This window comes from Colius striatus, chromosome 3 (assembly GCF_028858725.1).
Source record: "Colius striatus isolate bColStr4 chromosome 3, bColStr4.1.hap1, whole genome shotgun sequence".
NCBI classification, from domain to species: domain Eukaryota; kingdom Metazoa; phylum Chordata; class Aves; order Coliiformes; family Coliidae; genus Colius; species Colius striatus.
Window position 1 is genome coordinate 24,926,527 of NC_084761.1, and position 24,956 is coordinate 24,951,482.

At 35.1% G+C, this 24,956-nt stretch overlaps 1 protein-coding gene across 1 annotated transcript in view; it reads right to left on the reverse strand.

Annotated features, from left to right (window-relative positions):
- The window catches only part of PRDM5 (PR/SET domain 5), an 82,843-nt gene that overhangs the window by 19,334 nt on the left and 38,553 nt on the right, over nucleotides 1-24,956 (reverse strand). Inside the window, exons 11-13 of the mRNA XM_061993343.1 lie at nucleotides 19,693-19,786; nucleotides 13,540-13,700; nucleotides 11,891-11,984 (exon numbers count right to left, since the gene is read on the reverse strand). Coding sequence (XP_061849327.1) covers nucleotides 11,891-11,984; nucleotides 13,540-13,700; nucleotides 19,693-19,786 — 349 coding nt within the window. The remainder of the gene's footprint in view (nucleotides 1-11,890; nucleotides 11,985-13,539; nucleotides 13,701-19,692; nucleotides 19,787-24,956) is intronic.

Below are 24,956 nucleotides of genomic sequence, written 5' to 3' on the forward strand. Positions count from 1 at the left end.
TCTCCAGATAGAGAAAGGTTGTGTAGAGATTTGAGGGCAGTTGAGATTAGATGACTATTTAAGTAAGGGGATTAAAAGATCTGCTATTTATTAGACAGACTGTTCTGTTCTTTTCTGTCTTTTCTTACTGTTTAGATAACTGTGTTAATTACAGCAGCAAAAAAATGCATAGCAAAGTACTTGAGAAATACAAATATTTTTCTCTCTTGTATTCTGCCATCTCTCAGAAAAGGTAATTGTGGAAATTTGGCTTTTTTTTTTTTTTTTTTTTAGGATGACTACAATAACTGTGCTATAGCTGTGTTTTCGCTGAGCAATTTGAAATATGATACTCTCTCTCATGACCCTCAATGTCTTTAATTCATGCCTTCGAAATTCAAACACTCCAACAGTTGTCAGTACTCAAATATTTAATTAATTCAGATGACATTTTTATGTTCTAGGGCTTTTGAATGTAGAAGTTAAAGCTTTCAACAGTTTGTAAGCAGATGAGCGTTGACAGGTAGGAGTTGTACCCCTCCTCCCTCTCTTCCTCCATCCCCCAGTCTCTTTAAAAGGAAAGGAGGACTTTTGCTTTCCAAGGATGTTTTGAGTTTGTCAGAAGGATTAACAGTGTCCTTTAGAAATTAACCATGGAGACCACAGTACCCAATGTGTAAGACCTTAAGAGCTTTCAGTAGATGCCAGTAGAGGGTAATAGTATGACTTTACGTCAACATGTTACGCTAAAAAAGACTGACTTTGAGCAGCTGTTATGTACTCTAAGCTTTCAAAGCCCTCTGCTGTTCGAAAATTTGAGTTTGCTATGTAACACAGACCACAAGCTTTGACTTGACATTGATGCTTGGTGATGTCGTATTTTTCTAAATTATACACGCAACTTCTCATGCATTTGTGTCACTAGTAATTGTCAAGAAAAAAAAATCTTAAGAGATGAACCCAAGTAATTTTACTGTTGCTCTCACTCTTTATGTTTTTTCTTTTGCCTGATTTTTGTAGCTTGCATGCTCAAAATATACATGTGCCTTTGAGCTTATATAAGCAACTCTTTCCACTATGTATACACATTTTAAAAGTGCAACTTACTTTCTACCTCAAAGATTTTGGGGATTTTGCAAAGCTAACTGTGAGTCACTTAAAATAAATCTGCATTTGGAACAGCCAAGTTTCTTAGAATAAATGTCTTAGTCCCTCTGTAACCAGTCCAAAGATGAGTTTGTGCCACCATGTAAAAAATATGTGGATATTTGTAATTGTTCCGAGTAAAAAATAATTTGTACTTTAAAATTATTTGATTTGTGAACAAGAGAAAGATTCCCCTCATTTGTCATCAGCTATGTGAAACTATGTCTAAGTTTATCTATTTGCTCTGAATTCCAGTGAAATTAAAGATAAAAGTTAGGACGAACTACTCTCTGGAAAGGGCCTAACAGTTCTGATCTTGCCCATCAGAACTGAATTAATTGCCCTTGGTTAATGCATCTTTTTTATCTCTTTACTGTATCAAGAGCCTAGGCAAGTAAATATGTCTGAATTTACAGACAGCAGATTTTGGCAAGATTATTACAATGCTGCTTGCTAGCTTCTTTATCTCTGGTATAAATTAACTTCCCTCTTTGCTTCATAACTAGACTAGACAAACACAATTCATGTTACCAGTCAGTTTCTCATAAGACTTACTTCAATACCAGATTTGTCAACGAATATTTGGGAAATAAGTGTTCCTCAAGTCTTACATAGTCTATTCTACTTTAAGTTCTGTGAAATAAATGGGAATAATGGATCTTTTCTCCAATACTGTGTGATGTAAATGGCATAAGTTGAAAACAGAGAATCAACAGGTCTGAAATTACTAATGCTAAATGTACATATCCCACACACGGAGGTTGTGATAAAAGCTCCTGGGAAGATGATATTATCTATCAGAGCTTTCACATTTGTCTGCAATCAAGCAAAGATCACCAAAAAATCAATTATAAGCCTTGGAATGTTAAATTTCTCATCAACTCATGCACAATAAATACTCGAAAATTTCCAGACATAAAACTTGTCATGAGTAAAGAAATGGATCTGTTACAAGGAGATTAAAAGTAAGAATAATTAAGAAATTAAATGCTGTTGCAAGTCATATATTTCTATCTGAAAGAAAAGTATTTCTCTTCTAACAAATCACAATTTCTTCTTGCATTTACTGCTAGAAGCAAGCTTATAATATAGGGAGTCAATAAGGAGTCAATGTGTGATAACATGATAACAAGAGAGGGCACACATTAGGTAAAGTTGTTGATGTCGATTAAACAGCTATGCCATTTGCACTCTGCATTTTTATATAAATACAGACAGAAATATCTTGTTTGGAGACAATGACACCAGGGGTAACATACTTAAGTAAATCGGTGCACTGTTTTTTTAATATAGTGCCTTTTCATTGCAGTCACTAGTAGAGTAAGTTTCTGAACATATTATTTCCCAAAGTGAGGGTTAATTTGTTTGGGATTTTTTTTAATGATTTATATTTAAAAATATGGATAATACAAAGGGAAAAAAATCCTGTAATTTCCAAATACACTATGAAGCTTCAAGCCTAACACTTTGCATTTGGAAAATATCTGAAAAAAGGTCTGACCTTCCACGTTATTGTTTGCAACTCTCACTACACCGTAACTGAGACTAGGATCTGTACTTTTTACTTAAACATTTCACCCAGCTTTCTCCTTTAGCATAGTATCAAAATCCAGTAGACATGTTAAATACATTTTAATTCAACAGCTTGTCCAGTCAATATGCCCAGAAGTAATGCTGTGAATGCAAAAATAACTTAAGAACAACGGCTATCGTTAAAAAAGCAAAACATTCAATGCAAATGTAATTAATGCTATGTTTACCCTCAAGTTACAGCTGGCTGCCACATCCCTGCTGTCCAAGAAGAAACTGATCAACACATTAATGGCACTTTTGTACAAATAACCCCAAATAAATAATCCTTGGATAAATTGCAATGGATTTAATATAATTCAAAGTCTAGACATTCTACTTCCAGATTTTATATGAGCAAAAGCAAAGCTTTTAACATAATAAAAATAAATTTAACCCCAATACAAGGATTACAAAAAACAATTCCATGATTGAAAACCATATGGGATTTTGATCTGACAACATACTATAATAGAATTGGTATCTTTTTTTTTCCTCAAGTATGAACATCTCTAGCTTGAAATTACAATACCTACTGGACCTTAATGTAGCATAAACAGTTAAACACCAGGTTCAACTCAGGATGGAGTTTCCTATGAGACATTTGCAATCAAAGGTCTTGTAAGTTACTATTTACAGCAAGTTTAGCACTCAGATCTCCCAAATCCATATATCCCTGGCAGCAAAAAAACTAACAAACAAAACCAAATACATATTAGTTCTTCAAGGTTTTGGTGGCTACATCTAGACATTTAATAAAGACTTTGAAACACATTGAAATTAGCCATTTGTATTTCTAGTTGCACACTGTATTTTGCATTTCCTGTAGTGTCTTTAGCTATAAAAAGAGCTAATTACAAAATAAGGTTGAAACCTGATATAAACAACAATGTTAGTGATTACCTTGAAACAATGACCTCAAGTAACACCAATCAAATATGCATTTTAAAGGTGAGAAATATATTTCAATCAAATGAGACAAATGAAACATGCAACAGACAAACAGTCATAATCTGAAAAGACACTATGGAGTATCTGAAGACACCAGCAAATCAAAAAAAAAAGAGGCACAGAGAAGATGGTCAACAGTATGCTCAAGTATGCATTTGATGAACTACTACCCTTAGTTTTGGAAGGAGTCTCAGAGCTCTCTCAAACTATATATGAGTATTACTACCAATTATTTCTGTTAAATTTGCAATCATATTTATTGCCCTCATTCCCATGTAGCTTGTTTAGTCACATGCATAGAATTATCAGGTATGTATGTTTGCCTTCATATACAAATTCCCTGGCTTTACAGCTTAATTGGAATTCAAGTGCTGTATTAAGGAATGAAGAACTTGAATTATGCAGCAAAATTATCAAGGTGGGTTTTAATACTCTTTAATATGTCCATGCTTGGTCAGTTGGGGGTATTGAGCACCAGTGGTCTAGATCAACACTCACATCAGAAGAGGACAGTACAGATGGCACTGAACACCTCACATCATGTGTATGTATGTAAATTACAAGGAATTGTTTTCTTTGGTTTTCTTCAAAAATTAACAAATATAGCAATGTGTTCCCTCATAATCTTCTACTGACTATTTATCATCTTCTAAATACAGCTTCTTGTCAGGTGCTGAACTACTTATAAATAAGGAATAGATTATTTCTTTTTAAAAAATAAATAAATAAATATACAAGCGTATTATTTCAAACTGTCAATTTTGAGAACAGTTCTGGTGAAGTATATTCCTTTTAAAAGGCCAAAATTAAGACTGGGGCAAGGTATCATCCAACTGTGGTGGAAAGAAGGCAGCTCACCTGAGGAGGAATTTGGAGGCAAGGGGCCATCTGGATCACACATGCAACATTCTACACCAGATAACCAACAGGACAGCCCAGAATGGGAATTGCAAGAAAGCTTTTTAGTCGAGAGATAATCTGGGGTGATTACAGCATTCAACAGCATGTAAAGATGGGCAAAAGGTTAACGGATATAACAAAATTATAATCTGTGACATATGCTTTAGAACATTATCTGTTCATATAGAACACTTCATAGCTTTACACATATATCCTCAGCTGCTGCTGCTCTGCACACGGTGTTCCCACTCTGTACAGAATTTAGTTTATGCACTATACAAATATGAATACACAAACACACCATAGATACACAGAACTGAATTTCTTCCACGTGCAAAGAACTTCATTGGGAATTAAAATAGAAGTTAAATAGGAACTCAAAGAATAAAGTGATTTCAACAGAAATTAAACTAGAAAATGCTATAAAGCCAAGTATTGAATGAAGATCAAATAGTCACACTTTAAGAAAAAATTCAGTAAATTTCACAACCTCAGTGTTCTACAGCATGTCAAATGGCCCTTGAGAAGACAAACATTTCTTTGAAATATGAAATTTCCTCTTGTGTAGAAACAGTAGTTTTCTAGATATCAAGTAGCATTTTCAAAAGCATTTAGAACCATAGGTGTCTTAAATATTTTTATAATTTTGACTAGAGATTCTAGGAAGGGAAAATAAAGAGAGAGTAACGAAGAAGCTTGGCCAACTGTAGCAGCTAGCTTCTCTCTTTACGACACCTGGACTAGTCTTAATCTGGATCAGACAATAAAAACAGTTATCTGGCCCATATAAAATTCTGGCCTGCCTAATCTTCAACCATGAAACACTCAAAATGTAGCACTTTAGAAAGTATAGAAGTACCCACACCAAGAACCAAACAATTTTGTGATGTGAAAGATAAAATACTTGTGGACATCAGGTGAGACAAGATTCAGAAACATCAAATACACATGTATTTCTACACTCATAGTCAGGTAGATAAAGAAAGGTATAGCTCTTTGACTGCTCTGAGGAGAATAGTCCTGTTGCTTGAGAGAAATGGAAAAACAGTACTCAGGTATGGGTCAGTTAGAGATGTTTCTTCCTTGAACTTGCCAGACTCTGAAGACAAGAGATTAAACATTTCTGCTTTTTTTTTCTTCACTGCCGATAAACAACATTAAGCTTGTGTTGCTGTGTAGGCTTTCTAACCAAGCTCCAATATCTGTGTATTTTCCAGGCACAAGGGAAAATTAGAATTGCTTTTGTGTAAGACAAGGAAATGCATTTCCCTTTCACTAAAAATGGTCACATATTTAAGAAAAAAAACAAACATTGAATGCTTTTCTTTTCAAAGTCAGAGTAAACCAGATTGCTTTAACCACATTTTTCTATTAATACTCTTTCTTGTAAGCACTTAGCCATCTCTTCAAGGTATAGTTGTTTTCATTGCTGAGACAGTTTGTTGTCTGAAAATTTTGGACTTTATTCAGAAAATTTAGATTACTGATAATTAAAGCCAATACTCAAAATGATTGGCCTATCTGTTTGATAAAAAAAATCGTGATATAATTAAAGTTTTAGCTATTTGTAATGAAATTAACTACAAGGACTAGCAAAGGGCACTACAAAATAAGACAGCTATCTGAATCTGTAAAGCATTAAAAAAAACTACTGTTATTACTTACTTAAGAGACTCATATTAGTCCTGCAGTGGTATTAAGAATTTAGTCACAGAAAAAAACAACCCTAACATACTTACTCTAAAGAATAAACCAGTTCAGTGGAAGTAAGCAATTTGGTTTCCCTATGAATGGAGCATTAACATCTATGACTTCAGTGAACCCAATGGTTGACCTAATCTTTTAAAGCATATACATTAATCAATAATTCATTCGATCTAAAGAAGTCACTAGCATTCAAATAATCTCTCTTATAAGAACATTTCTCCATTCATGCAAGCAAACAAGAAGAAGCTGACAGCTGCATGAAACTTTACAGGTACTTTTAAAGATTGAACTGTTGTCTGAAGATAAATAGGACAATGATATATAAACTGAAAGGTTTAGAAATGCAGAATCCTTACCTTTGAGGCCTTCTGCAAGCTCCTTTGTAAATTCAGTAGATAAAAGAGAGATCATTTAAAAGTTATTGAACAGAAACAACCTATCTTTAGACATTTGCAAGCTGTTCACTGACTAGATACAGAGACATTTTTTCACATACTCCATTGTGATGAGAGGAAGCTCCTTCAAGCTTCCTTCCCTTTTATCCTCTTTTTCTAGTGTAAGAAAATATAAACTATTTATAAGCTAATTTGCTAGAATAAGGATCCTGACTGTATGTTATTTTCTAGTATACTCGAATAAACAGTTGCCTGTTTTAAGAACTTTGGAGATGTTTTTACATTATAATAAATAAGTTATACTGTCATTCAACTAATTGCTTCCTTCAGCTACTTTGAAGACTTTTATGTCACTAGATGACTGAATTACTGCTAATAAGCAATGATTTTTATTGTAATGACCACTAAAATTTTGTTTGGTTGCTCAGGAATTTTTACATGAAAATTTGCAAAATTTGCACCTAGATTTTTATACAGTTGGACCTTAAATATCATTTTAAAGAGCCTCAAATGCCTAGTTAACAAAATTGTAGAAATGTGACTACAATGCCAAAATTAGGATCATAATGACAAGCTTTCAATGCGGAGGATGACAGGTACCTTAATAAGGCAATCGGCACCTAAGCTATAGAGGACAAGTGTGATGAAATGTATTCACAAACTTACAAAACAATTTTTCATTATGAATATAGAAATTGAAAAGGTAACCTTGTGTTGACACAAAGGATTTGGAAGTCCACAGTCTGAATGTTTTTTTACTGTTTTAATGTAATCTCTAGGTATTATTTCTTATTCATGTATATGGATGCAAATTTACAAAGAACCTTCTCAACTCGTGCTTACAAAATAAAGCCACTTTTTCCCCATAGCAGAGAATGTAAGGATGACACATTAAGTCATGGCTTTTAAATGGTATAGAATAGACACATGACTCTTCAGAAAACACTTCAGGCAGATGTAAATTCATAGATATCTTACTGGCTTTTTATCAAGTTTCTAACTAAATGTGTTGGAAAATGTAAAACAAGGTTACATTTTAACCCACATTTGCACATGCAAGCATTTTGTGGAATAAATGTATGGTACTAGAGATACTAGAAAGGACATAATTATAGTTAAAACATTCAATTATCTTAACTTAAAAATAAATTAACCTGCAAATAAATACCCTCCACCGATGGAAAGGATTGAGATGTAAGTAGTTAGGAAAGCAACATTATCAATACCAGACAGATAACATGCTTACATACATTACATAGACACAGACAAATCCATACACATGACACAGCAATTAGCATATTTACATATCTATCTATAAGGCAACTGCGAAGCTGCATAAACCACAGTCAGTAACTGTTAACACTGAAAGTTGCTTCAAAACTTTAGGGAAGTAATTAACCTCCTGGCCTCCAGTTTTCAAGCACAAGGAGCAGACCATAGAATTTCTTTTACGATTTATGAACAAGCCAAGGAATTTATACCACAGTCAGAGGATTCTTTTGCTGAATTAACCCAAGTTCCCTCTGACCCTAAGAAGTCATAAACCCACAGGATACAGCAGAGGGAGAATGTACTATAGTGTTTCAGCTGACCTACAGAGAGCTGTCTCTGTCATGCCAAGGCTGGAATCCCAGATGATGAATTACAGAGCAATATGCTAAGTTCAGATGCAAACATCAACCCCTTCCCTCTATACAAGCACATGCAGACATGTTCACTCACCCTAAGCAGCTCAGTTTCTGCAAAAGGCCAAGTACTGTTATGGCTCATTTATAGAGTCTTACTCCAAGATAAAAGAGGGAAAAACCCTGCTTATCAAAGAAGCATGCATACATTTGTGAGTAACAAAATTTAAGAACACATGCTGCATGTTAAATTAAATCCAAAACCCCATTGAGCTTCTCTATTTGTATATGGAGTATTAACCATATCAAAAATACAATTCCAAAGTAGAATCAGGAGGTTACACAAGAACCACAACTGTTATGAAGAACAGCTTTATGAATAAAAAAAGGATAAAAAATTGATACACAACTAATCTTTAAAAAAACTCTGCCTGGCTTTACTTTGTAAATAGAGAACCAAGTCTCTTATACAAAGTAGCTAAGAAAACAAAGTCTAGTTAGCCACCTCCACAGAAAACAGGATAACACAAACCTCTGCACCGATACCACAAACCTAATCAGCTGTAACCACTAAGACATAAAGGTCTTGGCAATATTTACAGTTCCAATGTACTGCTTAGTTGCACCAAAAGCTTAGCCTCAGCTGAAGGCTTATTCACAAAGATGAATCATCAGACAGTGGCTGCTTGGTTCACTTCTAGTTGAGAAAGAAAAGTGATACTTTGAAGTTTGACCAGAAAAAAAAAAAAGGCATAGTTTTGAATTGATTAGTTCAAAACCACAGAATTTAACAGATACCAAGAGCATGAAGTATTCAACACTGCATCATTTAGAAACAAAACATCCACCACTGAATTAAGTAAGCTTGTGGCTCCACTCTTTGATTAAGTGAAAATTTCTTACTACTTGGAAAATCCTTGAAAAACTGCCAAGGGTTTTCACAATGCAGTGAACTTTATTAATAAAAGCCACCAAATGAGTCCTCAATTTCCCAGACCCACTGAATATTGGACTAAAATTCCCTCTGGTGATTAGTTTGCTTATATTATGATCTTGAACAACTTGGCTGAAGTCTTCAGGTCCAGCACAGGTCAAAGCCACCTCTCCAGAAGTAAGTGAATCTAAACATTGCATTTTCACACTGAACACTGCATAAGGCATTTTGCCATATAACTTCCAGATTTTTTTTTTCTTAACCACTAGTCATATTTTAGAAGCAATTCCCCTCCCCATCTTTTCTTTTTTTTCTCCAAATTTATCAGGATAATAAAAAAAATGGTCAGGAATCACAATAGAATGTCAAAAACAACCACAAAAATGTATTTCAGTTGATTCTCACAGGGATGGATGTGAATCCCCAAATTCTCCACCAAAAATGTGACTGACATCACAATAGCAGCTAGATTAGAAGAGAAAGGATAGGAGATTATCATGGGTCATTATGAATGAATTCAGCAAGTCTGAATTAGTAACTCCCTTTAAAATGAGAGCTTCTATCTGTTCAGGTCAAGAAAGAGGCCTTGAAGGTTTCCATCCTTCTGTAATGTTCTTCTTTCATGAATTGCTTTCACACTGTGTATTCTAACCTGTATCATCTCCTGGCAAGGCAGTATTTAATTTAAAAGTGTACAAGTGTTTACAAGTGTACTTTCTACATTAAGTAAGTTCAAAATGTCACAGTTTACTGCTTCTCATATAATAGTGGCAACAAACTTTGCAAGGCTCTGTGGTTAAGGCTAGAGGTCTCTGGTGTGCGGTTTCATCAAATTCACCTTAGCCTAAATTTAGGAAAGCCTGCTTGAGGGAGCTGAAAACTTAAATGTAACTGGTAGCAGCATACGTGTGAAAAGTATTTTCACTCATATATCTATAAAGCACTTTCCAAAAAACTATCTACACTACCAACTTGAAAATCTAGGGCTTTTTTCCTCTGTGCAATATGATGTGCAACATAGATAGTACACAGAAAACATACATAAAAGTTTAAGAAAAGGTCCTGTGAAATAAGAAGAAACGAAAACATCAAACTAGTAAAAACAATAAAGTAGATTTGCCTGCAAAAAGCACTGGAATGTGAAACCAGATATTTTAATAAGAATTGAAGTAACATTTTGATATTCATTTAAGCATTGGAAAAAAATTTCTAGAAGTCCTAATTTTCATTAAAGTCTAGAATGACAAAATATCAGAAAATTAAAGGATAATATAGTTCCTCACGGGATGGTAAGCTGAAGGTAAAGAAATATCCATAATTAAAACTGCAAAATAACTTCATGAAAAAAAGTTACTGCAGATTATAAATGCAAAGAGTAATTTTCATAGAATCCTAGACTGATGTGCTGAGTGACTAGTAATACTACTGAATTGCTTCCTTTCACTCCTCTCTACCTGAAGAAGTATAGTTCAGATGGGTAAATTGTTGACCCCTCAAAAAGGCACAGTCCCCAAGGGCTCTCTAAATCCTTATACTATATGCTCCATGAGTGTTGGGAGGATTTTTTTTCTTCCTCTTCTCTGCATCTTCAGTGTCTTCTGTGTCTATGATCATACAGTATACACAAACTACTTAAGCTGAATGCATATACAAAAGCTTATATGTGTATGTTTTTATACAGCTGCTATGAAGGATAAACGTTCCAAGCATGGAATTAAGTAAAGAATAAGAGCATAAGATAAAAGTAGTTCTAGCCTTTTAACCTAACTGCAGGACCAGGCTAAAAATTTGCTAGTGTCTATAGCAGTCACATTCAAAAACCACAATATATCAAAAACCAGTAAAACCTATAACATTAAGAGGTTGTCTTGATAGACTGAAGTGATTAAGACTTTCCAAAACATAGTAGAAAGCCAAATGATTAAAAACACCAATTCTGTCATCTCTCTGCAAACCAAATTTGCTTATGTGAAGTGAATGGAATGTCACAGGAAGGCTATTTGTTAACTGATGCTTTGACTGCCAAAGGCAAATCTGTACCACTTTATGTCAGAAACAAAGAAACCTCTTTTAGTTGCCTACTCACAAAAGAAACCTATCAACATGACAATATGATTAATGTATTTTCAGTGTGTTTACAGAAGCATATACACAACAGATAGGGGAAACGGTAACACAATGAGTGGCACTATAAAATAAGTTGCAGAACTCAGACCCAGGAACAGCAGGAGACCAGCAGAATGAGTCAGATGCTGCAACAGAAAATAAATTTTGAGTTGAACCACAGCCAAGGTAGAATTTTCTCATTTGGATAACACATAGGTTGTGACAAGGTCAAAACACCTTAGCAACCACAGAGGTGAATGAACTCATATGTATACAGATATATTCTTATTGACATATATAGATATTCATTTAGCATTACAGTTGAGAATAGAATCTGGTTTTGGACATTAATCATAGACTCATATAATCGTAGAATGGTAGGGGTTGGAAGGGACCTTTAGAGATCATCTAGTCCAACCCCCCTGCAGAAGCAGGTTCACCTAGATCAGGTTGCAGTATGTAAAATGTCTGAAAAAGATGCTGTGTTAGGTCTACCTGTAAATCTGCATTTATGCTTGTAGACAGATAAATTGTGGACATTATTCATGTCTTGTTCATTACAACAAATGCCACAGTACCTGTATGGCTTCGAATATGAACTCTCAGTGTTCCATTACTTGCGAACTTCTGTCCACAGTATGGGCATATCTTCTCTTTTTCTCCTGTGTGAGTCTACATGGGGTGGGAAAGACAAGAATGAAAGCTTCAGCACAGCTATACAAGAACAGAAATACAAGGCAGAATTTATTCACTATGAGAGTGATGGAGCACCACAACAGGCTGCCCAGAGGGGTTGTTGACTCTCCTTCACTGGAGATGTACAAAACCCACCTGGAGGAGTTCTTGTGTAACCTACTCTAGATGGTCCTGCTCTGGCAGGGGAGTTGGACTAGAAGATCTTTTGAGGTTCCTTCCAGCTCTTGAGATTCTGTGATTTTGTGTAATTTTTAACTGTACTCACATTGAACACTGTTATCTCCATTATATATTTTCTACCGCCACATCAGGCAGAGATTCAAAGGAATTAGCTATAGGTGTTCTTTCAAAGTTTCTAAACTTTTGTCTTTTAAAGTTTATAAACAAATCTTATTATTAATAGTAAAATATTAAGATTTTAAGTTTCTAAGTTTACTGTTTCCTAAGTAGCTACTATTTAAAATGGCCAGCTCACCTGTGTGTAATTTCATGATTCAAGAACAAGACACCTACTTTTCAGTTTGATATCTGTGATCATAGTTTCTAAACAAGCAAACAATAATTTGGCTAGCATTAAATTACCCTTATAAACAGCAGCTGTTTTCCATTTCAAAGTTAAATATTAAGCCATAGTTAATTTTTTAGAAAGGAAACTGAGAAAAAGTTTACAAAATAATGCAGAGCCCATCAATCAATCCAGGTAATATTTTTTATTTTTGGATCTTAAGATCCATCTTAGCAAGATCCTTCACAAAAAGTTAATTTGAAATCAATGTATCAGTATGATAGGCTAGATCTGTTACTCGAGTGATTAAAACAAGTAAGTACGGATGAAAAGGATTGTGTGTCTGAAGAATAGTCTTTTTCCCAAACAACGGTTTGTCTAATGAAAGACACTATGCCTTTGTAAAGTCTTGCTCCCCAAGAACATAATCAGAAACAAAACACAGGTTTATTTTATATACTCTTTATTTTTTTAGTTCCTTAGATCAATATACTCAGGCTTGAAAAACAAATTTGCTTTAATAGTCGTTAGTCTAAAAGTAAAATATGAGAGGATGGCTATCCTATAATATATGGTTCTCTCTCTATTACAGCAAAACTCAGCTGAATTCGCAGGCTGAACAACAACTGATGAACCAGGTTTGCTGAATCTCAGTCATCTTATAGTACATGTACTGATCTACAAACAAGGCAACTACATGTCACTCTACTTCTGAAATCACAAGTGAAAATTTCCCACTAAGTGTATCTGGGAGAAATACATCTTAGTTACCGTTTATGTCACTCAATCACAATACACTTCACTTTACACTTGACACTGGAGTACTTAGACTGCATTTATACATATGCACCCACTGCAGACTGCACACCAACAATCTTACTATCACAGCAAGCATTTTAGGATATTAAGCGCTGTGCCAGCTTTGAACTAAAAAGCCAGAAATGCAGAAGCATCTGGGGATTTTATGTTTAGTCACAATGTTAAAGCCACAGAAGGAATTAATATGACAGAACTGATTCTACTCACTTTTTTATGACTCTTCAAGACTGAGGGTGTCACAAAAGCTTTGTCACAGAGATCACACTTGTATTTCTTATGTCCATCATGTACTACTTGAATATGAACATTTAATGTGTCCTTTCTTTTGAAAGTCGCATCACAGTGATCACACTTGAAAGTCCTCTCACCTTATAAAGATAAATAAAAGGTTTAGAGACATCAGATTTGTGTGCAGATGCATTAATGCTTATTGTTTCAGAAAAATTAATAGGAGTAGCAAAGACAAATGAAAACTGTGTCCTGAGAACAGAAAGAAAAGGAACATCACACCAGATACAAACCTCACTGAGAAATTAAGAAAGTAGTCACAACAAGAACGTAGCCAGAAATGTGAGATTAAACTCAATAGCCAAAGTGAAATAGTAACTAGTGGAAATGGCTTCCAGTGAAATAGAGCACAGGTTCTATCAGTACCTCCAGTGACAGATTCTTCTTATGGTAACACAAGTAAAACATGAAATAGACTCCATCTTTTGAAACTTGAATGGTAAGAGACAAGTTCCTAAATTTAAAAGAATTCCCAAACACTAAATACCTGCTTTGAGTAATCTCTCTTATTCACATCAGCAGAGGCAAACTCATATGAGAAAGATGAAATAACTTTTGTTATAGCAGTATTACTATTCCAACGGTGGCAATGTCATTGAAGGTTATGGCAGAAGCCAGATTAATATTGCCAATAGTTTTTAAATTTAATCAATTACCTAAGAGATGGGAAGAGACATTGTATTCTGAAAATCTGCATACATCTTTTGAGAGAGGAAAAGACACATGACTCTTCAGAGAAATCATTACCATGAACCTTCTCTTTAACATTGCTGTGTATGCAGAAGAGAATATTATCTTCTATTTGTTAATTTCCTAATTAAAATTACAACTTAAACATCTGCAACATGGCATTCATTCTGAAACGCACATTCTAAAGCGCCAATCAGGTGCCCAAAAATATTTTCCAGGCAGTTACATCACAAAGAAAGATCACCTCAATCTAAGGACTACTCTCTACTTCTGATTTTTCACAACAGAGGTCTGATCTGCAGCCTCCACATCCATATGAATAAGATACAGACTTGTGTAATCATAAGCTATTTTTTCCAGTAGCAATGATGCACACGTATATATATGAGGTATACTGACTTCCCCCCTACGTCTCACTAAAGGATAAAATAATCCCAGTGTAAAAGGCAGTATGAATGGAAATTTATTTCAGAATGCTGCATAAAAAAAGCATATTTGATACTCTATGGTGAAGCATCAAAATCTTTTTTATTATATATTACGCATGTAACACATAAAAGTGAAGCTTATCAATACAGTGTTGCCTCAAATACCTACAGACGTTCCAAAGCCAAGATAATCTGTTTCTCTCCCCCACCAATCAACAACAAATGTTCCCCACACAGCTCCCAAAACTCTCATTCTTTGTTGGTTTGGAAACAGAAGAGATTTTGTTTTGGATTACACAAGAAGAATATGCTACAAGATTTTAGAGTCTAAGTCATCTTATCCTAAAATACTGTCAGTGCAGATACTCAGAAAAACTTTCAAGGTCAAGCAGGACGCAACTTAATATGCTGTTATGTGAAGATTTGACACTGATCCTGGATCTAACTGTTCAGTCCATCCCTTTAGTACTCATCTTGGGAACATGAAATTACCCTGCTAAGAAAGTGAAGACATTGCTATTTTTAATAAGATAACGTGAATATTGTTCCTTTGTTGAAGCAGTAAAAATTTCAAGTAACTTATTTTAAAAGTAACTTCTTACATGAACTTCTAGGCTTTGGGCATTTAAATTTTTTTTTTACATAGTCAAGGAAGTTGGGGCATCCCTTTTTTCAATGGTATCTAGCAACAGGACAAGGGGTAATGGGATGAAGCTGGAACACAAAAAGTTCCATTTAAACATAAGAAAAAACTCTTTCACTGTAAGGGTGAGGGAGCCCTGGCACAGGCTGCCCAGGGAGGGTCTGGAGTCTCCTTCCTTGGAGGTGTAGAAGACCTATCTGGACATGTTTCTATGCAACCTGATCTAGGTGGAACTGCTTCTGGAGGGGGGTTGGACTAGACGATTTCTAAGGTCCCTTCCAATCCCTACCATTCCATGATTCTATGATCTGTTTCTTTCCATCTCTTAACAACTTAACTCCAAGTCTAAAAATATATTGAAAAGGATGGAGCAATATTAAATGAAGAAATATTCTATATTTCTATATTTTCCATAATTTTACGTGACATCATGACAGTTTAAGACACAATTTGACATTTGTTGTCAGGAGGACTTATTCCTTTTATCCTTAAGTTTTGTTTGCAATCATTTCTACAATTTTCAGTACTGCACTTCTATTATGACTAACAACAAGGTAGTAAAAGATTAACTAGGTTTCACACAAAAGACCTACCAAGTCAGGAAATTTCAGAACTAACATACCGTTCAATCGTATATCTTCTGTGTGTACAAATTACAATAATTGCAATGCCAAGTATGTATTTAGCCAAGTCCTGGCTTCAATTTAGCAACAATTTTCAACAGTCAAAGTAATGGGAAGCCTAGACTTGGATACTTTTTCAAATGTTATCCTCGGTGAAGGCAAATAGTTGGTGTTTCTTCTCAGCATCCTTATTCAGCAGAAACCCTATATCTCACTACAGAATAGCCATCAGCACTCACAGCTGCCTCATTGAACAGTTGCCACTTCTGTTTTTTTTTTTTTTTTTTTTTTTAAGCCATAGACAAAGATACATTAAAACTTCTTTGAAAAAAATAGCAATAGGCAACTATGGAAGGAGTTTCAGAAGTTTCCTCAACTGGCATAAAGCAGAAGTGTAAACCACTTGCAGCAAAATATGAGCACAAAAACTCCATGAGCAGCTCTGGAAATCCTCATGTAGAAGACTGAAATAAAAAACAGAGCTATGCAACCTATTTCATGATACCTCATTGTTGTAATAAAGAATAGATTTCATATGGTAAATAAAGGAACATATCTCTTGCATAAGAACTATCACTGCCAAAAAGCAAACTCTTTCCACGGTCTTTGGCAGAGTAATATTAAAATTACCAAATAAATTTCTCATACAAATGTATAAGAAATAAAAATATAATTTCCATTATGTATTTTCAGTCAAAAGTTTGCACTGTGCTAGATTAAGAGGTTTGCTACAAGATAAAATAGCTTAGATAAAATAGCTGTACATGGATTCTCTTCAGGCCTAGGCACTCTGGAGAATGGAAGCAAACAAGAAAGTTTATCAATGGCTTTAGCTCTTGAAACCATTGAAGGAGAGAAACTTTTTTAGAGTACTTGACATGAAACTACAATATCAATATCCATATCAATATGCCTCCAAAGACGGAAACAGCACTGACGTAATATATCCTATGATGCTTTCTCCCAGAAACACACAACATCATGTGTCTTTCCTGGAACTGGCTATCTACTCCACTCTCCCTATGATCAAAGAAGATAATGAAAATCAGGGCTTCTTGTTCTTTACTTAAAACGAGCAAACCTCAAATGCTCACTTCTGTTGACCCCTGTAGAAAGAGATAATTAGCATTCTTCTTATTAACAAACATTATGCATATAGATTTTTACTCTGGAAAGCAAATATATAAAAAGGACTAGGCCCTTCTCAACAAATCCAGTCCTGTTCATGCCATGTCTCCATAACCCTAGACAACTGACTGACCCAAGCAAAAATGCTCTGGGTTACTCATTCTTGTTAGCCAGGTCTCTTCAGGCCTCGTGAGCTAATATTAGCCAAATATAAGCTACCATAGACTTACCATGTATCATTTATCCTTCCTAAACACTACAGCTCATAATAAAGGGTTAGCCCCATTATTGCCAACAACATACTGAGAAACCAGTTCCTAAAAGTATTATCAACAGTATGCCTAAGAGAAAAAGCATCTGACTCTCAGAAGACAAGTTACATTTACACAGCTAGAACTTAGGAGAAAAAATAGAGTTTGGTTTTTTTTTTTTTATTTATTTTGGAGGAGTTTTTTTCAATTATTTGTTAGACATATTCAATCTTAACATTTATATCCATGACATCTTTTCCAATTTCAAGACAAATACCTGAAAAGTGAGTTTATTAAATATTTTTTCCAGTACTTTAAGGATGTAAAATAAAATTTAAATTGCTCCACGTCAACCTGAAAAGTGCCTGCTTCTGAAAAATGATAATACCAAACTTTAAAAAATACATATTATGTAGGCTAAACTTAGTGTTCTAAAAGTTTCAAGATTCGCAAACTATTTTTTTTCTTTCCCACAGCACAGATCAGTAAAGACAACTAAAGATTTTGGTTTATTTCTCTCCTTTCTTTATAGAACAGGTATATTTCTGCTATGAGAGGGACTAACATTAAGCTATAGGAGTTATTTCGAATATAAGAAACTCATCATGGCAGCATAACTTGTCAGTCTTGGAGTTAGGTCATGACAGGAAGAGTTATACATTTCTTCACTGGGAACACAAAGTCTTCTCAGACAACAGCAGATAATCTTTTCTTAATCACAGCCTTGCACTGACAACTGTTTATTCTTCTAGTTCATCCTAGTAATGACTTTCACTTTGCTACTGGTCTGTCAACACTTCTTTTATAGGATTCTACAGACAAGAGAGATGCAGTATGACTACAAAAACTTTGCTTATATTCTGCTGTTTTAAGGCATTCTTGTTAAATTAGTGTTGGTTTTTTTATTTTCCAAAGTAAGGAAAAAAGGTTTAAAAAATCTTCCCTCAGATTAACAAGAAACACAAAGTATTATTGGTCTAAGGCTTTGACTCATTTTGGAGACAGTTTTAGCTAAGACAGCAGAAGTTACCCCCTTCAAACACCTACTCTGTCCTTCAGCAAGACATGTCTCCTTTTGCATCAAGAAAGACTAGACAATGTCTGTGGCATTGCAGTTCACAGCCTGATATATTTCATATTTGCTTAAATAGCAATGATCCAGGAACAGCTAAACACCACAAATCCCAACTCCAGCTCAAAGACCTCAAATTTCCTGAGCTCCCATCTTCTTGTAAAAAAAAATAACAAAGTGTATTTTTAGAAAGTCCTTTACCAAGGCCAACCATTCTGCATATTGTGAACTGGGTTTTATTTATATTCTGCAAATTCCTGGTTCATTAGAATACATATCATTGAACAAGTTTTTTAATTTTCCTCCCCATCCTTTTTAAGATTTAGTATCAGAAAAAAATTTAAAATGCCATGCTTTATGAAATTGCAGAAGCTTTGAGAAATTGAAAAAGAACAAACAATATGCCAGTCAAGCAATTTATCTAACAGAAATAGTGTTATATCGGATTAATAAAAGAAAGGTATACCAATGTAAATATTTCCCACATCAAAGTACTGTCTTCTAAGCTACATATATTTTAGTACTGTAAATGTTTTCTAAAATCTAAATTGCTGACATTGATGGGGTTGAATGGTCTCCATAGTCTAGGGCTCTGTAAATATTGAAAACAGAAAATTCCACCAAAAATAAATCTTTACACAGTCAGTTAAAAACCAGTACAGAATGCCAAGAACAAGTCAGTCATGAGCAAAAATGGCCACAAGGTTTCTCTGGGCTAATAGTTCTATAGCAGAGGCAGGAAACATTAGCCTGGGCTGGCAAGGGAGAGAAAAAAATCACAGAATGGCAGGAGTTGGAAGGGCCTTCCAGAGATCATCTAGTCCAATCCCCCTGCTAAAGCAGGTTCACCTAGATCAGATTACACATCTCAGTTTCAAGATCTAAACTAGATCATCTAAAAAAGCTGCGTAAGCCACTAAGTTACTTCTGTTTCTGTTTCTCCTTTCTTAAAATGGAGGTTAACACTATCACATGTTATGTAGAAAAAAATCTCTTGTCATCAGACTTCAAATCATTGCTAGATTTTCTACAGCATACTTGGATTTGCATTTCAGTGCATTTAAAAACAAGGTTTGAATTTGGCTCTGAATTTTCTAACTCCCTGGGGTTAGAGATGAATCTTAATACTAATTCAATACAGCAAGTTGCATATTGAAGAAAGGTGCCATATGTCTGTTTTTCTCAGCCCAATGTGAGAACTGAGGAAGTTCTTTTTCCTCTCTGACTTAGCACTTACTGTTATGGATTAACAGATGTCTTTGTAGAGAGAATGGAGTTCGGAACAAAGCTTTGCATTCCTCACACTGGAATGGTCTCTCTTCAGAATGTGTCTGCAGATGAAAGACAACATGTCAGAGGAAAGGCTCAGGGAAATCAGTTAGCTACCATTACAGCAGTCGCAGTTAAGTTTCTAGACTGCATTCAAGAGGGGATATCATAGCAATCTGAAACATCAGTGTATGAAGACATTAAAAAAGTCATTCTGCCATTAACCACAAAACCAGTACAGCAGCTACCAAATAAGTGTACCTTCCCAGTCCTCAGAAGTGTTACATGAGCAGTGTACGTACACCAACCAGGAAAAGAACCTCTAAGCTCAGTTGCATTGCTTCATTAGTACTAACATTGGCCAAAACAACTAATATGAATAAATGCTTTAAATTTATACACATGTACACAACACTTTTTTTTTTTTCTGATCTAAGTTCAAAGGTAAAACTGGTTTGATTGTCTCAAGATAGTATCTCAAATTTGGCAAAGAAAATTTAACAAACCATGACACTAGTCTTACACATCCTTGTTTCAGTCTCTTGTATTAAAAGAAAAAGAAACAAAATAGAAGCATCAGTACAGAGATTTTTGTTTCATAGAATCATACAACGGTAGGGGTTGGGAGTGACCTTTAAAGATCATCTGATCCAACCCCCCTGCTCAAGCAGGTCCACCTAGATCAGGTCACACAGGAACATTTACAGGTAAGTTTTGAAGAAGGAGACTCCACACCCTCCCTGGACAGCCTGTGCCAAGGCTCCCTCACCCTCACAGTAAAATCGGTTTTTCTTATGTTTATGTAGAAACATTATGTTTCTTACGCTTGCTGGAGAAAAATTCGGCATATCTGAGAAACAGTCTCAAAGCCATAAAGAAAAGAAAATAAAAGGATCGCTGAAACTGCAGACTTGCTGAAGCAGATTTCTTTTCTAAAGCTTGGGATACTTCTCATTCTACTTTTGTACATTTAAAAGCACTTTCCCTGTTTTCTAGTGTTAAGCACTATCCTGCTATAGGCAGTAAATTAATCAGTAGAATTTATTATCTACCCAATTTCCTACTGTTTTCACAAAGGAAAGCAAGTTTTTAAAGCATGTGTCTAAACACTCTATTAGCTCACAAGGACTTTAAGTTGAAGCTGCAGTGCCAAGAGAAAAAGAGGCTGTACAGGAAGTGTTTTACAGTAAGCATAAAATTAGTTAAGTGAGTTAATTTTGTAGAATAAGGTTAAATATTAGCACAGTACATGCTTACATAATCTACTTCTGCTATTCATAATGTCATATAACATTTATAGCTGCCCCTTAAAGTATACAGAAGAAAGGGACTATAGGGGGTCAACATAATTATTTAGATGTAGACTGAGGGCCTTGAACCTAGATCGATTTTAACATAAATGTCCTCTTACATACAAAACAGTAACAAAACAGGCTTCAGATTCAAAGTCAACTCCTTGACCTCAGCCTACGTCACTTAAAGCTAAAAAGGCAACTGAAGCACCATCAAATGTGTGGAATATATCACGTTACATAAAATCTGGTGAATGTTTCAGTCCAGCTTCTACAGGTTTACATCATAGTGTGCATGAGTAGACACCCTGCTTTGCAGTCTCAGCCGTCAGGCCAAGGATTGACAGGACATGAAGAGACTGAACTACCTTCTCACCTCAATAGGTGGTTCCTCCAGAACAGGGCTGAGACATATTGACGAGACACTGTGGGGAAGCTCGCAGTGCTGCTGTCTGTGCTGTACCTGTTCTGTGGATAAATAGAAGGGTTCAGTCTCTAGGGCTGTCAATCTGGCACCTTTCACGAGCGCAAAATTCATGTTGTTTATTTTTTAAAATGCCCTGTTTTAGAATACCCATCACTTGAGTGATAGTTCCGAAAGGCACAGCGATTTGTACAGAATTTCTACTTAATATCTCCTTGTCAGTTCTCCTAGGATTTAATTGAAATGAGTATTCTTCTGCACATCTTCACTATAAAGTAAAGCATCTAACTAGGCATATCCACATGCAAGGGTATACAGACCATTTGCCTCTTCTGTGAATGGTCTGGAAAGAAGCTAGGTCTATTACAAAAAGCCATGCAAATATTAATGAGGAGAGGTATTCCCCCAAATAACCATATTAGTTCTAACGCTACATTTTTTGTTGTTTTACTAATAGGTTCCAGATCAGAAATGCCTTCCATTCAGAGTAGGGGACAGTCATATGATCAAAGCAACTGAATATGGACTCTTATGGAGTATTTGATGTCAACCTTTCCTACCATAGCATTTCAGAGGCTTATATCCAGCCTAAGGGTACTTAGTCCCAATAGAGAAACTGAGGTTTCAATTCATGATGCTCCTCAGGACCAGATAACCCTGGATTAACCATAAAACCTTTAAAATCCTGTGTCTGATGACCTATTTCTGCTCACTGTCATATCCTCGTAATTTATTCTCTGAATTCATTCTCTGTGCACAGCAACAAATGTTTAGATGAAACAAAAACTTTGCTTTCTCCCTTCACTATATGCCACAGAACATATACCTTCATCCATTCTAACCTGGATGGAAGGTGACTATTTTTACCTGTAGTACAATCCAATACTGCATTTGCCTCTTATTTTCAGATGCTGTTCTCTTTCCCCGACACAAAAATGGAACCATATTCTTCATATAATCACCCAGTCCTTTTGTCTGAGCTTTTTCAAGACATCTGAGCTAGTTCTATATTGCATTATACTTCCCAATGTTGACTTCTCCAAGCAAGTGACAAAGCAAGCCTGCACATGCACCTGCACAGAGCGGTGTAGTGTTTGTAGGCAGAAGCAGCACATCAGAGACATACCACAGGAAGACTAACAGTTTCTGATTCTCAGATCTGTAGCTATAAGATGTAATGACTGCTAAGTTAGGGTTCACATTCCAATGCTGCACTGAAAAGAGCAACTCCACTGTCTATATCCCAGTGAAATCCTGTGAAATATGAGAAACCGATCTCCCTCTGCACCTTTGAAATGACCCAACATTCACCCACAACTGAAAGTTGTTTAAAAGCACATTTGTGCAAGACATTTTTATTCTGATACTCCCAACACAAAATCAGATTCAATAACTTCCATAAAGCAATCACAGAAACAATAGTAACAAGTTCCCATCTAAAACACAAAACAAGAATTCAAAAGGTGCAAAATACATCTATATCCTATTTCTTATTATAAATAAAATGTACATAGTTGTGCTGTAAAATCTAAAGTGTTTTTTCAAGCATGCCATCCTCAAACTTAAAAGCATATTTCCTGTTAAATGCTGTTGATCAAAGCGTTTTTAACTACCGCAAGTTTCTAAGCTCCCTGCCACTAGCACAGTAACTGTACCCTGAACACTTAACACTGTGAAACTAGTCACTCAAACTTTTCTTCTTCTAATAGAAAATGAAATCTAGGAGGACATCTTAAAGAAATACACACCTAAAGAACCATTAAAAATCCAAGCTTAAGAAACTCGTAAAAGATGACACACAATAATGAATTCCACTGTTACTGGATTGACATTCCTGTGAACGTGCAAAAGGATTATTGTCCTTTTCTTCTAGCAGTAGTGCAGTCCTCTTAAAACCATGGCATTCAAAACTATTCTGGCATCCCAAACTACCACACTCTTGATTTACATCTTACAATTGGTTTTGTGTATACACATCTATACTCCCCTCTGTTATCTACCATCTCTCCTTGTTTACATTGTTTACTCAATGGAGAGAGGCTTGTCTAAAAAAGCAATTCAGAACATCTATGTCAGTCTCCTGTGTCTCACACTCATCTCTTCATTTAGCAAGTGAAATTAGAGACCTAAATGTGAATGGGTGAATATGCACAGATGTTTTGGTAAACTTTATGCAAACATATACGTAAGTTTCTTTCATTACAGGACAGCATTGATTTACAGCCAGTACTATGTGCAAACAGGTTCAGGAAATAAGTATTCCAACGTGTTTTAAGGAATTCTGTAAAAATTAGGTACTCTCTAAATCTGTCTAAATGTTAGTATTATTCCCATTAAGTGAGGCCTCTAATCCTTGCCTATGCTAGTGGTGCTGCTGTTTTAAACATAGAATTGGGTCAAAGTGTTTACTCATTCATACTTAATCCTGAAGTCTGTTTTCGGTCCAAACTCCCTACCAGTCATCAACTGCAAATTAACATAAGGAAATATGTGAAAAGTATTCATTTAAGATACACAAGTATCTTTCCAGATGGTATTTTATACATTTTTCCTTACAATATACCCAATTTGTGAGATTCTGTCCCATTTTCTTAATAAAATCTAAACTAAAAAATGCAATCACAGCATATACAGGAACTAATCTTGTCCTTCAGCAGGCTTCTGCATGCTTTCTGTTTTAGACAGTCAACGCCATTTCATCCTGCAAGAGGCATTATTATTTCTCTTACATGATTTATGGCTGAAAATGCAAAAGATGGTGCAAAGATCCTGTGCCAAATTCCCAGATGGCATATATCATGAGCCAAACCACAAAAGACTTGTAAGTATGAGTATATTAGTTTCATCAAAAGGCAGAAAAAAAGGGGTAGTATTTAAAAAATGTAAAGGAAAAAAAAAATAGCAAAGGGTTCCAAACCCTGCGCACAAAACCAGACAGGTTTTTTTGGTTAAGGTTGGTTTTTTTTTTTTTCCTTTCCTTTTTACAGACTTGTAGTTCTGAAACAAGAGTCATGGATGTAGCCTTGCCATTAAAAATGCAATCCCGGGTTAAAAATAATGACAGGCATTATAGAAATTAGGCCAAGCAGATTGGAGCTTAAATAAACAGTAGCAGACCATCCCTTCATAAATCTATTTTGCAGCTAATGTTTCTTCTGATGCTGTTTTAACGTGTAAGCACTACCCAGCACAAACCTAGTGTGAAAGGATCTGCTGTTAAGTCTAACAAGAACTGCAACAGGACTATACTTATTTTTATTAAAATATGGTATTTTTTACAAAAACTCTGAAGACATTTTAGACCTATTACATTTTTTAACTTTATAACCTAATACTAAAAAACTACAATAAAACCAAAACTACAGAAAAGTCAAAACATGGATTTATTTGATACTTTTAACCAAACAACTGTGATTTCCTTCTGCTTATTTCATTCCTTTTTGTTTGTTTGTTTTACTAGAATTCATTTAGTATTTTGAGATGTTGGATATAACAAAGAATACTAAAAAAAAAAAA